At 41.4% G+C, this 16509-nt stretch overlaps 1 protein-coding gene across 2 annotated transcripts in view; it reads right to left on the reverse strand.

The window, feature by feature from the left end:
* Window positions 1-16509, reverse strand: part of baiap3 (BAI1 associated protein 3) — a 34405-nt gene that overhangs the window by 11954 nt on the left and 5942 nt on the right. For both annotated transcript variants that reach the window (XM_068727947.1, XM_068727948.1), the window contains exons 2-14: window positions 14439-14581; window positions 7359-7446; window positions 6599-6682; window positions 6327-6434; window positions 5804-5863; window positions 4784-4850; window positions 3151-3364; window positions 2872-2916; window positions 2178-2255; window positions 1298-1403; window positions 1062-1169; window positions 888-980; window positions 50-153 (exon numbers count right to left, since the gene is read on the reverse strand). In XM_068727947.1, the coding sequence (XP_068584048.1) occupies window positions 50-153; window positions 888-980; window positions 1062-1169; window positions 1298-1403; window positions 2178-2255; window positions 2872-2916; window positions 3151-3364; window positions 4784-4850; window positions 5804-5863; window positions 6327-6434; window positions 6599-6682; window positions 7359-7446; window positions 14439-14572 (1289 nt within the window). In that variant the 5' untranslated portion in view covers window positions 14573-14581. The remainder of the gene's footprint in view (window positions 1-49; window positions 154-887; window positions 981-1061; window positions 1170-1297; window positions 1404-2177; window positions 2256-2871; window positions 2917-3150; window positions 3365-4783; window positions 4851-5803; window positions 5864-6326; window positions 6435-6598; window positions 6683-7358; window positions 7447-14438; window positions 14582-16509) is intronic.

A 16509-nucleotide genomic window follows, 5' to 3' on the forward strand; every position in this document is an offset into this window, starting at 1 on the left:
GGCTTTCATATTTGATTTGATCAATTTTATTCGCCGCGTTAATACTCACATAACGGCCTGTTGGAGAGGTGAGAGATCCGTTTGCACAGCATGGTGAGTCAGCACAGTCCATGCTGGAGGACAGACCTGGCCGTTCCAGTTGTAGGGCTCTCTCTGGGATTATATTCAGCAGATTACAGTTCAGAGGAATCTGTTCGTACTCATCAGAATCTTTGCTTGGTTTAAAAAAATGTCACACGGCCAACGATCTGTATGTATGATCTGTAAATATGAACACTGCTATAAACTAGTTAACAAGTAATAAAGTAAGTTAACGTAATCATAATTACAGAATGTTAAACTGGTGTTTTTTTTCTTCTTTAAGGCAAGGGAATAAATATAGAGAGCACAGGCTGTGCACCGTGGGGGTTTGATTAAAGTGATTCAAACTGACATCTCAAAAAATATGACTGTTGAGAAAAGAAATTCATATTTCATGATGCCATTTGCTATATATCCCCTAATTTATTTATTTTTTTATTTTTTTGGGCAAAATAGTCATTAGCAATCTATAATACAATTATATTCTTATTCTGCATAAATTATAAATACAATATAAAATAATAATTTCTTATTTTCTTTTATAGTTTTGTCACGTACAGATATGCAATGACTGCTGGGTAATATATATGTAGATGTCGGATGTCAAGTCTGTTTCTCATCATGTGACAAAACAATATGATGGTGTGTGTGTGTGTGTGTGTGTGTGTGTGTGCTTTATAACTAGCGCGCACTAAGGCCTTTCATAATAGTGTTCACTGGGGCCAAGCGTTACAACCATACGCCACTGCTCTAAGGTTGTTTGATATTTAAAGGTTGCTTTGAATAAATATCTGCATTTAACTCACCTTAACATGACCGTGCTCGTACTCCACGATCTGACTCAGCAGTTTCTTGTGAATGGAGACATTTGAGTCGCTCTTAGACAAAGCTGTGTCCCTCTGAAAGAAAAAAATAAAGTGAAAAGTTGGTATTCTTACCCATGCAAGACGAGGAGTAAGCAGTCATCTGAATACACTGACCTGGCTGGTGAAGAGCTTCAGTATCAGGTGACATTCTCCCTGAACTTTAGATGTACTTGATCGAGGCTCCAGCTTAAACCAGGTGTCATAGCCCACAATCGGGAACTCCTGCATGAAGGAATCAACCAGATTAACATCACAGACGTATTCCCAGGGAGAAGTCTTTCAGGGGAATATATTTGTGGTTGGGTTTTGATTTTTTTCGGTGAGTATTCGATTGGACTTTGAACGCTCACATTCAAAGGGATGTTGATGCATCCGAGGAAGTCGTCGGCGTTCTCCTCGGAGCCTGACGATGCGGATCCATTGGAGCGCACCGACTTTGCTATCTGCTTAAAGTACCTGGCAAGACAAACGCAGGGAAAAAGGGAATCTTGTTTGTCACAGGTTGAATTCATGTTTAAATGTAATGTGAGAGCTATAACCTAATATTTTATCTTATTTTAAGGGCATTTATTTAATGCTTTTATGAACTGTGACTTACATTAGAGCATCATCACAATGAGTTTCATTTCCTAACGAAAGTTTGCTGTTACTCCAACTTTTTTGTTCAAATGGAAACTGCACATTTTACACCAGAGGACTATGATCCTTTTGTCCCTTGGTTAAGATTGACTTTCTGAGGTTTTCATTAAACATGTCTGCTATTTATTAGTCTCTCCATGGCTACGGCTGAACTCTGTGTTCTCTGTGTGCACAGCTTCAGCACAGGGCGTTCTGTATGCCAGTCATTCTTTGAGGTTAAAAGGACAAATACCAAATGATCCCCTAAAATGAACAAAACAAGATGGTGTCGTTATTTTTGACAAATGGAGATAACGTTGGCTTCTTCATTCATGAACTGCAACTTTTGGCTTCAATTAAATTGAAATGACACTTTGATTGACAGGTCGAATGAGTCATCTATTCACTGCCACAATGCCAACTGGTTGAATAGATGAAATACCAACTTATATAAATGTGCACAAAGTCGCAATTTATGATTCAGTTGCAATTTAGACATTGAAAAAAAAAGACTAACGACAGTGCTAAAGGAATATGCAGCACTTCAAACTAAAATATGCATCTAAGACGGTTGCATCATTACATTTTGCTACATTACAGAGTTTCTTCTACCTGCCCATTCCTCGAAGTCCACTGACTTCATTGAGCTTTTTGCAGGCCTCTGCGACAGACACGTCATCGTCATGATCCCTGAAGAAAAGAGGATTCAGAGGTTATTACAACCTCTCATCTTCTGCAACAACATGCCTCACCAATGAACAGAACAAGAAGATCTACTATCTAGCATTCAAGAAAGGAATTTGGAGGTAAGAGTGAAAGCTTTGACCGGGGGAAAGAAAAGTTTCTTTATCAGCTAAATAACGACTCTTCAACCAATCTGTTATGCAACATGGCTCACAGTTTTCCAGTCTGTTACGAATCCAAAAGGTACAATTTTACAGTTTAGAGCAACTTCACTTTCAAGCTTAACCAAGTACAATCCCCTTTTTCTCCATCAGACCTAAAAGACCATTGGTTTGAAAAATGGATTGGTGATTGGAAAACTGTGATTGCAAAAGCAGTGTGTGCCTACAAAAAGAAAATGAAAAATGAAAATAAATGTAAAATTCTTTTGGGGGAAAAGTTACTGATTTCAAATGTGTTTCCTAAGTAATAGGAAAATAGAGTACCAAAAACATTTGCAGTATACAAATACTAATCTGTATGCAAATTTAGCCTAATATAATTAAATAAAAAAATCATTTTTTTGTCCCTCTGGCATGGTGACATTCAAAGAATTCAAGGTGTTGCTGCGTACTATTCTTACCATATGTCAAGATGTAAGAGGTCATTATGGACATCATCTATTTCACTGTGGAAAAAAAACAACAACCAAAAAACATTATTAATTGAATAATCATCTCCATGAGTGAATACTGACAAGAAACCCATCAATTCTTTAGTGATCCTTCTGCAGAGCCGGTGACACTGTGCTGCACTGGTCACATATCTAACAACTTCAGTGTGAAACAAATGAAACTGTGAATCCTGCATGTCACACATATCACAATGTCCAGCACTCTGCTGGTTTAACTGCCGTACTCACAACACAAAGTGCTCGTCCCACACTGGGTTGAGAGTCTCTGGTTTGACCTCGGTCACCTGGATGCACCTGGCAGGTAACACCTCCTTGGTGCTGGAGCGCTTCTCCAGCTTCTCCTTTCTCTTCCTGAAGCTGAACTTTCTCTCCTTCTTCTCCTCCGTCTCCCGCGGGCTCTGGCCCAGCAGGATTCCCAGCATGCAGTAGGGGTCGCTGTACCCTGGCAGGCCGCGGAGTGACGCATAGAAAAGGTTATATCACACACATGAAAACTGTTTATAGCCATCACTCTGCTGATGCTGTTACAGCAGCGGGAGGAGGGAAGCCTTTGGGCTCATTTGTGATTACAATCAGTGTTGTGTTTTAGTAAAGTGCTCGTCAATGGGAAGATTGTGACTGGGTGACAACAAGCTTGTTTGGGATGAATTTCACCTCACATGGAAAGTGGTCTCAGGTAGTTGGCTGCGGTCGAGGGAAGTGACAAAATCCTGCAGCTATTTTTGACAAACGGGAACAATACAGGAGGTCCAACGCTGAAAAGATCTGCTATTGTGAATCTTTTATCACGTACCGGTTATTATGACGTGTGAAGTGGTTGATGTGATTCGATTTCATAAATGTCATTTGAGTAGAAAGTCCGCCTCAACCTTATTCCCACCTCATAATAAAGAAATACTATTCAAATACCAACACCCTCACATTGTGCAGTCGTCATATAATTGCATGCATACTGGGCATCCATGGAGAGATGAAAAGAGGAAGGTGTGCAAGATATTCACATCAATGAGATGTTGTCAGACCTCAACAGGGCTCAACATTTGTCTATGTAGATTTTGTGATAGTGTTCATGAACCACATAACAATTAACACCACAAACAGTCACAAGCAGGTTGGAGAGATTTTACCCATCCTGCATTGTGTCATCACAGTCGTGTCTTGATGGTCACCCACAATTGGGGAAACTCTTGCAAGATGGTTATGGTTAGGATACGAGTTGTTCCCATACCGATACCAGTATCAGAAAGGCCTCCGATACAGCTTAAAATGCTGGATCGGGTGGTGGTGAACATGGGCGTCTATGCACCGATCTGATCTGATCGCGATACACCGAAACAGCAACAGCATGCGTCGCTAGCTACCTGATCTGTACAGCCCAAGTCGTACTGCATGCGTGCAAGCTAACTTGTGCTACACATCTGTGGTTCAACACACACTCTCGTGAACCCTATTTTTTCCCTGATAATGCGACATTGTGAACCGAAAAAATCTGTGTTATAATTGGCAGGAGGAGAGTTAGCTAACGTTAGCTGTTAGCAGTGGTCAGCACAGTCATGATTGGCTAAACGGAGCTAACAGCTAATGTTAACGGAGGTTGCTTTGAGTTACATTATGGTGCGTTCCATCTCTATTCAGTAAAAAAAGTCTTGTAAAATGTAGTATAGTCTACTAGTTGTTTGAAGGAGCATTACAAAATTAATGTTCTGGGATGCTGGTGAAAAAAGTTAGTCTGTGTAATATTATATATAAAATACGAGCGGTATCAGAATCTGTATCGGAACATCTCTAGTTATAATCGGTTGTCGGGCAACTCTTGCAAGAGTTTTAGCATATTGTGGGTTACCATCTTGAGAAGTCTCACCATTTGCGTCCTTGGCCATCAGATTCTTTGCTTTCATGACGGAAACTCTCAAGGAAAAACTGGCTCGCTGTGAAAAAAAAAGCAGTTTACATTTCTATTCAGTAGGAAACTGTAAATGCAACAAATCAATGTCATGCATTGAGTACATTATAACAGATCAGCATTCATTGTAGAGAACAGTGTGAATAAACAACTCCTGAATGGTTTATCAGATATCTTCGAGCTTTATTAGTCACAAGGGAGAAAAACTCAATGTTCTAGAATTGCAGCGAATATTTTAATGGGAAAATATTCCACTCTGTTCACAACAGCAGTCTGTCATGAGGACTCGCTGTTCTTAACAGAGACCCTGGCAGTCAAGTAAAAGACACACTCTCATACAGAGTGGGGCTTTCAGGTGTTACAGGTCTTACATCTCACAACTCTCCAAGGGCATCAGTGCGCTCCAACTGTTTCTCTCCGATGCTTTTACCTTATTACTAATGCACCGTGCAAAGTCTGCAAACTAAGAGCATGAGAAAATACCAGGAAATGCACTAAAACACCACTTGTGGCTGCACAACTGGGGATTTAGTGACACCTCTGAATCTGCACTTTGAGACCACTTAGGAGTTTTCTTAACTTTAGTTGGTAAAGTTTTAGCAAATTTGCTGTTTTTTAAGTATTTTCATTTTATTTTCTAGGCACCAATTGGTTTCCATTTAATTCTGTATTATACAATATGACAAAAAAAAATGTTACAGCTTTGTAATATCAATGAGTCATGATATCTCCCCTCTGTTACATTTGCGTGAAATCTTCTGGACACAAAATAGGATTGCAAATTAAAATGGCAAACAAAAACGTCAACATTTAATAATTTGTTGTATTTGGCCTACAGTGTAATAATATTATATCAGCACAGACTGGAAATATACAGACTAGAGTACATTTTTCAACTTCCATATAGAAAACTGATGTCAGCTTCATGTGCAACAGTACAACCGACAACTTGAAAGGACAGTGACTCATGAATCTCACCTTGGATTCCTGAACTTTCTGGAGAATGATGTCATGCTCCTCTTCGCCCAAATCAAACACCTTGTGTGGTGAGACGGTAAAGAAAGAAGCTTTTATATGCAACAGAAACGTGAATGAACATTCTAGAAACACTATCCACTGCAACACCGGTCCTTTATAAACCTGCACCCGACAGCAAGGACTACAACACAACTTGAAAAAAAAACAACCACCCACTCCAGACATTAAAGAAGCTACAATCCTGAGCACGATTTCATGTGAATGGATTTAATATCACAGCTGTATATCAGCACACGGTGTGACTGGACTTTTCATGTTTAATCAGGTTAGAGCCAACAGCATCTGCTCAAATTCTTACAGCCTGCCCACAACAAATAACACCATTGTTGAGGCTAGCAGCGGTGTTACTAACAGAGATGTAACGGAGCTCAGAAAATAGATTCTGCTTTTTAGAGGGACGGAGGGAGGGTGGTAGGGAGGTAGGATGGGATATAGGGAGGAAGGGAGGGAGCGACGTAGATACCTTTAGCAGGTAAGCAAACAGGTCTTCGTCACTTCTCACATGTTCAGGTGAAGGCACTCCCACCCGGTTGACCACCGTGTAAACAGCTTCCTCGTAAAGCAGGTCCAGCTACATGAAAACACACTCCACTTAATGACAATCCCTCAAAAATAAATAAATAATAGCTTATGTTCCTTCCTCTTCATGCTTTCTGCTTTGAAGCATATTAAAAGCAAGGAGGTGTCTGTTATTTTTTTTAAAAACTGCTGAAGTGCAATTAAAAACAGACGCACCTCTGTCCTCCGGATTCTGTCGGGGATGAAAGCCTGATCCACATGCTCTTGCGGCGGCGGCACTGTGCAGGCTCCTCTGTCGCACTGTGAGGGGTCAGAAACAGTTCAACTGTCCAGTGGTTCCACATTGGGCCTCAGATACTTATCTGAATGAAGGTTTAGAGGGGATGATTTGACTGCTAACAACTCATAGGCGTCTGAAATGTGACGAAGAGTCGCAACTTGATTTTTTTGGAGGGGTCACATGCCGAAAAGGAAACCACTGGTTTCCAGCTTTTGCAATGTATTTTATAAGCTTATGAAATGTTGATGTAAAATATCAATCTGACAATAAACTGGTAACTATAGCTGTTAAATGCAGTGGAGCAATTTTTTCCTGAAATGTAGAGGATCTTTCTACCACTAATGCATTAAATAGCCACTTCATTCTAACCAATTATGATATGTAGTGAATGTTCCTTATGTTTTGATGACTCTTTTTTTTTTACTCTCTTGTCTTACAGCAATTTGGAAATGAAGACATTGCTCTCAGCAAAGATGTTAATAGAGCATCATTGCCTTATTAGCATTGGCAGCAGGAGGAGCTGAACATAACCATCGACAGCAGCTCGTCACAGCTGAGCTTCCAGTCTTCCAAGCACCCAACTCGACCCGGCCCTTCTGTCTGTCCGCGTCACACTGGCCTGAACAAACGGCGCCGAGGCCCACTCGCAATGCACGGGCGCAACAGACGGAAAAGGGGAAGTTGGGTGAGGGTTACCTCAGCCTGGGCAGTCCGCAGCATGTTCTCCTGCTTCTGAAGGATGGCATTCACGCGCTCAAAAAACTCCACGCTCTCCTCGGAAATCCTGCCAAGAAGAGGAAACAGATTGACAAATCATCCCTAAAAATAGAGATGAAATACTGGGGAAATATGTTAATTTATGAAAAAAAAAAATTAGGCGACATGCATGTTGTAGTAACAGTTAATCTCATCAGACGAATATAAAATTTCTGGATCTAAATTAGAAACAAAGTGGGATTCAGTGACATCACACTGCATCCTGTTTACAGACACTTCAGAGAAGCGTCTGTCAATAAAGATGATCTGTTTCCTCGTTATGTCGAACTACAGCGCTCCATCGCCTGCAGTTCAGCTTCTTATTAGCCATCAAACACCTTCTTATCTCGTGCACTAAAACGCAAAAGCAGGTCTGGACCAAAGCTCTCAGCAATCCAACACGTCTGCACTCTGCGTGAATCATGTTAATCTGCTAAATGTATGATGAGCAGGGCTGTGTGCAAAATGCAAATGTTTCCCGTTTCCTCCAGGTGTGAGTGAATCCCCGGACTCCCGCTGGCCCCAGTTGTCATGGTGACACATGCACATTCAGGGAGGGGAGTAGCTGGCTAAACACCTTGGGGACCCCCCCCCCCCCCCCCCCCCCCCCCAACCCCTCCACCACCTTCACCCCAACATCTCACCCCTCCCAAACCTCACAACGGGCGTCTTCCTCCCGGCCTGCATGGAGATCACTTGGGGAGCTGTAGCAGAACCGTCGGGGATCAGCCATGCGGTCTCTGCCTGTAACTCCTCACCCCCACAGCTCCCACACCTGCCAGCTCCTCTCTCTCTCTCTCTCTCTCTCTCTCTCTCTCTCTCTCTCTCTCTCTCTGTCCTCTTCCTCGTCTCTCAGCCAACCCCATCACATTACACGGAGGAGATGTCCACAGAGGAGCTGTCACGCTCCTTTATTAGCGGCATCACATCACAGCGGGCTGGTGGCAGCCCATCCCAGCACCCACTGACTCTCGCCATGGTGGGGGAGCGGATGGCAAACCCCTGAGGTATTGATGAGAGCTAATGGCAGTCATGCTGAGAGAGTTGGTCAGGTCTCCACTGTCGTCAAACCCAGTAAAACTTGAAAGGTGGATGTATTCATTTTAAACGGCTTAATCTTTCATCAAATGCTATAAATGCAGTAAATTCTTCAAAATGTCCACAGTTTTTAAACAAGTCTTGCTTTGCAGTAGGGCTGCAGCTGCCGGTGATTTTCATTAACCTTTAATCTGACAACTATTGTCTTGACTGCTAGATTCTTTCCACAGTGCCCATCATAACTTTGATATCATTCAGATGGCTTGCTTTATTCGACCAACAGTCCACAACCCCAAAACAATGAAATATCATCCAAAACTAAGAAAATCCACAAATATTCATATTTTAGAAGCTTGAATTGACTTTGGGGTTTAATTCAAATAAATTCTTTAATAATCAACATAATTGCTTTCTAGTTTCTGTCGATAAACTAACCTGTTTCATCTCCTCCAGTTTAACCTTTTCATTTATTAGCATAACCACAATATTGCAACAAAGACAGGACTTTCATTTCCAGCCTCACTGGTGTGTTTGTTGAGTTGCTATTCTGATCCGAAAGCCCCTCAGTCAGCGTTTGAAAGCTTGAAGCCACAAACCGAGTCTCCAATCTGTGAATGCCTCCGCCAAAAAAAAAAAAAAAAAAAAGCCTGCGTGGCTGACAAGATATGAGAGGTTTTGTTTTTTTTGGAGCTTACAGTTTTCATTTGCACATATAGCACAAATAAGCTTCATTTTGATTGTGATACTTGTGTTATGAGACACTCAATTCTCTCCACATCCATCGTCAGTCGTCCAGGGCGTCCTCTTATCCAGAAATCTGTCTCATCTTCTGTCAGTCAGCGAGAGGATTTGTCCAGACAGTCTGGAATCTTTTGTTTCCAGCTTTGGGGCGACGTGTTCATGAGCCGGAAGAAAACCCAAACGATGCCAGTCAATCCAGATTTGATACATCAACAAAAAAAAAAATCTCTCTCTCTCTCTCTCTCTCTCTCTCTCTCTCTCTCTCTCTCTCTCTCTCTCTCTCTCTCTCTCTCTCTCTCTCTCTCTCTCTCTCTCTCTCTCTCTCAATAACAAACTGATTTGATGTTGCTAGGAAACAGGTCCTATTTTTTTTTTTTTTTACTGTCATTTTATTCTAATTTATTTTCAGAATTCATTCCAATTTCCTGTCTGGGGAGTAAATCAGAAGAAAGACGTAAATAAAAACATGGACACTGTACTTCTATCTACGAGAATAAACGTGACTAATTGGGGGTGTGAAGATGACGGCAACCCCTCTCTTCAAACTTCAATATAATATGGCAGTGCATACGTTGTAATTAATAGCACAGACATCACTGTTGTTTGCAGCATGAAAGACAATGTGACGTCTGTATGCATTCTAATGAAATAAGCAGATTTTTTTAATGCGACTCATCACGGTTGTCAGTGCCTAATATCAGCCTGCTGCTCCTATCACAACAGAGAATCTCTTCCATGTCAAGGATCCCCGCTCGACACTACACACAGCACTGCTTGTTTTACTCTAATTACACGTTTGATTAAGCAACAGAACATTACAGGTGAAGAGAATCTGATATGGAGATATGATCACAGAATCTCTCCGTTTCCATGACTTGCGAAAGAAACGGCAGTCTCCGAGCTCGAACCGCTGACAGACAGAACAAAAGCCTGGTGTGAAATTATTTTCAACTTGGGTCCTCTTGGGTGCTTCACAATGGTGCTCCACAGTTTTTACTTTCTCACTGTGCAGCTCAATAGCTGACTGAGGATTTGACACATTTTTAAAAACAGGCAAAGTGCAACTCCAACATAAAGCTCTTACATGACTACAGGGTAGACGATGCTTGAACAGTATTATTGTTATCGTAGGCATTCCTCCCTCAGGGAATGTATAGCATAACTGCATGTGTCACTGAAAAAGTGAAGCCAATGCAAAGTGCCTTACAGTTGCATTCTTTCTAATGGCCGTCAAGTAGTAACTCCTCTGGTAGATGAAGTCTTTGAGAAAATGATTTATTCCCTCAGTACACATTGTCAACATGAGTCTATGGTCTCAAACACTAGTTTCAAGTCTTCTTCAACATGTCAAATATACAATTGCACAAGTTCATTTAGTGAATGATGGTCCCATTTAGAGTAAAATAGACCATAAAGCAGGGTATGCTTTAGGGCGGGGCTACCCTGTGATTGACAGGTCGCTACCACAGGGTTGTCTGGTCTGGGAGCTGTCCATGTTTTCTTTTTCAACCTTTTTAACCCTTTAGTTGAAAGTCAATTGTAAAAAAAAAAAAAAAAAAAAATTCTCATGTCACTTCTGGTTGCAAAAAAAACAAGATGGCGACGGCCAAATTTCAGAACTGAAAACCTCAGTCCACAAACCAATGGGTGACATCACAGTGGCTACATACACTTCTTATACACAGTCTATGAGGAGATCAGGAAAGTATTGATGGACAGAATAACACGTTGTTGTTTTTCATGTATTCATGAGGTTGACAATAACGACATAGCAGCCGCATCACTTAAATCAGGGGTTTCAAAATGACGGCGACCCCAGGGCCAGAACCGGCTGCCAAAGAGTCCAAATCGGGCCCACTGGGTGACTTTGCAAAGTGTGAAAATTGCAGACAAGTCACTCATTCCAGTTTAGCAGGCCCTCTGCTGGATATGCTGTTACAGACCCTACTTGCTTACATACAGGCTACACGACACAACGCTGTCAAGAGCACCGGCTGCTGTCCATGCTGGAGCCAACGGCGGGACAAATGTCAGACGAAAGTGGACACAGTGACGGGTTTTCCAAGAAAAAAAGGGAACCACTTCCTATTTCTCCACAGAAGTAAATGGGAAGTCAGTGCGCTGGGGTGTGTTCACAGCACCTTTCAGTGCTCAAGGAGTATATCATTCAGCGCCATCATCATCATCATCATCATCATCATCATCATCATGGCACAAAATACAAGAACTTCCAAAGACAACTGAGAACAGAGAAGATAAATAATGTATTGGCAAGTTTAAGGAAACTGTTTTTAGTTGTAGCTGAGCGACATCTCTGCTTTGTAAATTAATTTTACATTTATTGTGAATGTTTTCAGAAAGCAATAGTCTTGCTTACACTACAAGAAAGGGAACAATGTGAAGGTGATGTTCTTTATACGTTTGACATCAAATTGGGTTGTTTGTGGCTCATGAACTTAAATTAGTTTGACATCCCCAATTTAAATGTATAGTATGTCTGTCTGTAATTGCATGCGCATTAAGGTTTTCCGTTTGATGTAATTCTAAATTGATTGAGTTATTCCTCATTAATCTGAGAGCACCAGTTCAGTGTCGCTGAGGAGTCAAATCCATTAGTGACAGAGTAGAGAGCTCACAATTCAAAACACAGCGGAGTCAAGTGTGAACTTCACCACTGTTGACGGAGACGGAACAGAACAGTGCAATAAGCAAACAGTAATAAACCAAGATATGAATTTAAATTGCTGTATAACGTCCGATCAAGCTCGTCTCTGACAGTGTCTCGTTCATTTTCACAGACTTTGGAAACCAGCTCACAAAAAAAAAAAAAAACGTAGTTTGCTCAACTGAATTAAAACCCTCCAACATGCCGGTCTCCGCTCTGAGAGCTCAGCTCTGACAGCCGACGGCACCGCTGGGTCAACAACTGTGGCTGGAGCAGCCCGAATGTACCCGGCCTCATTTTCAAATTCTCAATTAAAGTGAGAGTGCAGGCAGGCCAGCAGCAGTCTGAACGGATAACAAAGATCAACAGCCTGCCTCTAATGACGAGCGCTCGGGGTTCGTGCACGGATGAGACTCGGTGGGAAGGATGTAGCACCAGGGAGCTGGCATGGGAAATGAGAAAAATGTGAGATACTGACAGTTCAAATCACTCTTTAATGAAGGACACAAATAGGCTCCCATTGAAGCAGATTTTACATTGAATTGCATCAGGAATACAATAAAAAAAAATGCCAAATTAATACCACTTACTGAGGCAGCATGAAGACCATGCATTAAATAAAAACATGTTCATGAAAAATGGTGAGCTAATAGTCTTTCAAAATGCAAAATTCATCAGCGTTCAGCAAAGAATCTGAGGTTATCTTCCACGTTAAAAATAGACACGGTCGTCAGCACCGAAGTATAAGTTCACGGCAGCAGCCTGTATTTAGGTTGCTATAGAAACCACAGGTTCATACAATTACTTTTGGCTTCAGATGACGCTTCAAAACAAGACTGAAAAAAAACACATGAAAGATTTTACCTGTGCCACTTTATTTGTTGCTACGAGGCAGGCAAGGAAAAAAAACAAACCTCAAAATAATAAAAACCTTCTACAGAGACAACGGAACGAAACTTAAGAGATCAGAAAAGATCAAATCCACTGAGGGTCTGTTTGTTCTCAGCACAGACCACATCACCGCGAACCGTAGAACGTTTAACATTAGTAAAGACATTTTAAGAGAAACAGAAAATAAATACAACACAAGAACAAAAAGGAAACATACATATATCATACTACACACATATTACATGTCCACATATGCATACATGTATACATACACACATAAAGTACATGCAAACAATAGTGACATAAGAACACGGAATCATTTTTAACAAATGAATGAATTGGGTCAAACAGTGAGCAGCTCCTTGTAGAAATAAAAGGTGTGGAGATGTATTTTCTTATATATTATCTATAAAAACTACCGTTTCAACTGTAGTTGCCATACTAATGACATAAACAATAACACATATATTGAGCTTTTTATGGCTATTCACATAAGAGACATCTCCGTTAGCATGCTACATGTGGAAGCCTGCCTTTTGTCTTTCAGCAGTGGTTTCTGTATCCATAGTCTGCCGTACAGTTAGCTAGTATATATGGTTTATGATCACTTTTCTTATTGGCTTTGTATGAGAGTGACTAAAAAGATGTCTTGCTGTTTTTGTGACATTCAACATAAACACACATACTGACACATATTGTAGACATAAATGTACATACAGTTTACACTCAGACACACACACACACCAATATGAACCCATGTACCAGTAACTTTAATTAATCAAGGATTCAAACACAAAACACATAGGTCAACTAAAACATACGGTGATTTATGATGCAGCCAGAGGTCTTTGTCACTCGACTACCAGCAGCAGCGTGCGGTGCTGCGGTTCACTCCTGTGTTTGAAGGAGACGTGTGGACATCACTGAACCTCAAGAAAGCAGCATTTGTGATGGCGTCAGAGCCTGACTGTGCATGTAATAGTGTGGTGGTTGATGTGTCCTGGGGGGGGGGGGGGGGGGGGGGGGGGCGAGGCTGCTTGTGCACGGCGTCCTCTATATCTATAGTCGCTGAGCACGTTCAGGACGTAGAAATAATGACTTGTGGCTTCAGCTGGACGGCCAGCGGAAAACAAAGGAATCACAGACATGACTTATTCCTTATGTGTGTGTGTGTGTGTGTGTGTGTGTGCCATCATCCTTCTGAGCTACCCCTGAATGCAATTTCATTTTCCCTCAATAAAGAATCTCTTTATTGAAGCTATTACTTAAGCGGCAACAATCAAGCGAAGAATGAAGTAACATGTAAATAACCAGCCCGGTTCTCCTGCTTCTCAAAACTCAAACTCAACCAAGGGGGCTTAATCTGTTTTCATCCAAAAGCGAAAAAGCGCATCACAACTTTACTTTCAACATCATAAGTTCATGCAACGCCTCTGCCACTCAGTGTTCCTGGAAGCATTTCATTACATCTCTGAATTTACTCTAAAAAAAAAAAAAAAATGGGTTAAACTCTGATTGACAGAAAGGAAAAAAAACGGTTAAACTTTTTGTACCGGTTAAACGAAACAGCACCACAATTCCACGAATGTCACATCCATTAAAAAAAAAAAAAACAACAACATAATAACAGGAAACCAACTACAGAACTTGCAGGAGTGTGTATGTTTGAGCACGGGAGAACTCACCTGCGAGGTAAGGGGTCAGGGCAGTGCGTGAGGGGGCTGCTGGCGGTGGGCGAAGGCTCCCTTCGGCTCCTCAGCGACTGGCTCCTCTGCACCTGCCTCAACACACTGCTCTTCAGGTCCAGCAGCGTCGTCATTATCCCTCACTGCCAGAAAAGACACACAAAGAGGTGCAAACCCGTGATTAGCACCGTTTGAGTAAGTCCCCTCTATTCTAGAGAAGTGAGTCAAAATACATTTAATTTCGGCTGTTCAGCCGCATAACCTCTTTGCTCTTGTAACATAATTATGCTCTTCTTCGGCAGGAGGTGTGTGTTCTATTCCGGTCCGAGTATAAATGATGCAATTTGTCTTCCGCCTCTTGGTCTGGCCGGTTCAAAGTCAATCAACCTTTCTTTTTGGGGGATTTGCACAAAATATGCAACTCAGAGCGGAGAGCCACACGAGCCTCATAACAGCAATGTCATTAAAAGACATGATTCCAATGAATGTCTTCATCATAGACCTGGGGCATCTCCAGGACAAACACCAACAGAGGATCTAAAAACGAGACTATGCTGCAAAAACAGCCCAGTCAAAGCCAGATGATGTGGAAACAGAATAATACGATCTTTACTGAGGCTCGTAGGAAAAGTGAAGTGAAATGTGAGCTTTACAGAAAAGTCATTTAATAACGAGGCAAGGTTTAAATGAGAAACACGTTCGGTAATCATTTCCGTACTGCATTTGAATCCATCATTAAACATGTATTAATAGTTCATTGTATAATTGACACTTTAATTGACACTTTACTCCTCTCGGGGAAAGCGGTAGCTCTTTAAACAACACCACTTGTTAAACAGTGAGCGCTCTGGGTGATGATACAGTAGGTGGATTTTCTTAACCATTGGTTAGTCTTTATGCTAAGTTAAGTTAGCCGGATGCTGGCTGTACTGCAGCTTCATATTTAACCAATACCAGTAAATATGATTTTATCATCTAATTCAATAAAGCGTATCGATGAACGTCCCAGAGGACTCTCCACCAACCGTTGCATTTTGTGGACCAACAATTTATCAGAAGACGCCTCCAAAAATACATTTTCTAAGAATATCAACTTTTTTAAAATGTTGTAAAACTGTAATTAATGAATGTGTTCACAAACAAATGATCGACTCTTAATATAGCATTAACCAGCATGATTTGAGAATTGGCTGACAGGCATTATATCTCATGAACAAATCATTATTTTCTCAATGTTAAATCTTAACATATAGCAGTTTGTATACACATAGAAGCAGAAATGTTATCCAAGCGTTTGCAGGGATGGATACTTGGGTTGTCGTGGCTGTGAAATATGAATTCAGAAAAATGAGCCAATCTGGTGACCTCGGAGATGATTGGCGCCGCGTCTCTAAACCCGTCGCTGAGACCGAGTGGGTCTTTCTCAGAGCCGTAACGTGAACTCTCATATCGGCTTCATGGCGTCTGTAAAGCATAACTGAATTATATGACCTCATATGATAATACTGAGCACCGTCAGGGCTCCCCGCAGCAGGGAAGCTAAAGAAGAAAGTAAAGTGTTGTGTTTAGGGATTTTTAATGAAAATGAGCACGTTTGCATTACCCCCCCCCCCCCCCCCCCAAGTAAAAAAGAAAAAGGTAAAGTCAGCAAACTGTACAACAGCAACATCACATCAACTCAGTGCATCTTCTTAACTGTGACCAGAGTCTGTAGGCTCAGGACGTCTTCTGATTTAATCATAAACAAGTTTAAATGTGAACATACTGGATTGTGTTTGATTGACTTAAGGGCCACATACTTAGCGTGATTATCATTTTTAAGAGTAATGCCCTTTATGCTCAAAAGTCAGGCCCTGAACTTCATCGTGTGTCTGCAGCATATCTATGCTTTATGAGGAGTTAATCCTTTTAATCTCAAAAGAAGGTTGGGGCATCTAAAAATACCTGCGGTTCAATATTGAAGTCGGTCACTAAACCCACACAGGACCAGAATGCGTTTATTAGCCGCCACATTTCTCAAGTGCATCGCATTTGAAGCCACTGTGGCGGCTGGACCCGTTTACGATGCAGT

This window comes from Cebidichthys violaceus, unplaced genomic scaffold (assembly GCF_023349555.1).
Source record: "Cebidichthys violaceus isolate CVI_PGR_0920_01 unplaced genomic scaffold, fCebVio1.0.p SCAF_40, whole genome shotgun sequence".
NCBI classification, from domain to species: Eukaryota; Metazoa; Chordata; class Actinopteri; order Perciformes; family Stichaeidae; genus Cebidichthys; species Cebidichthys violaceus.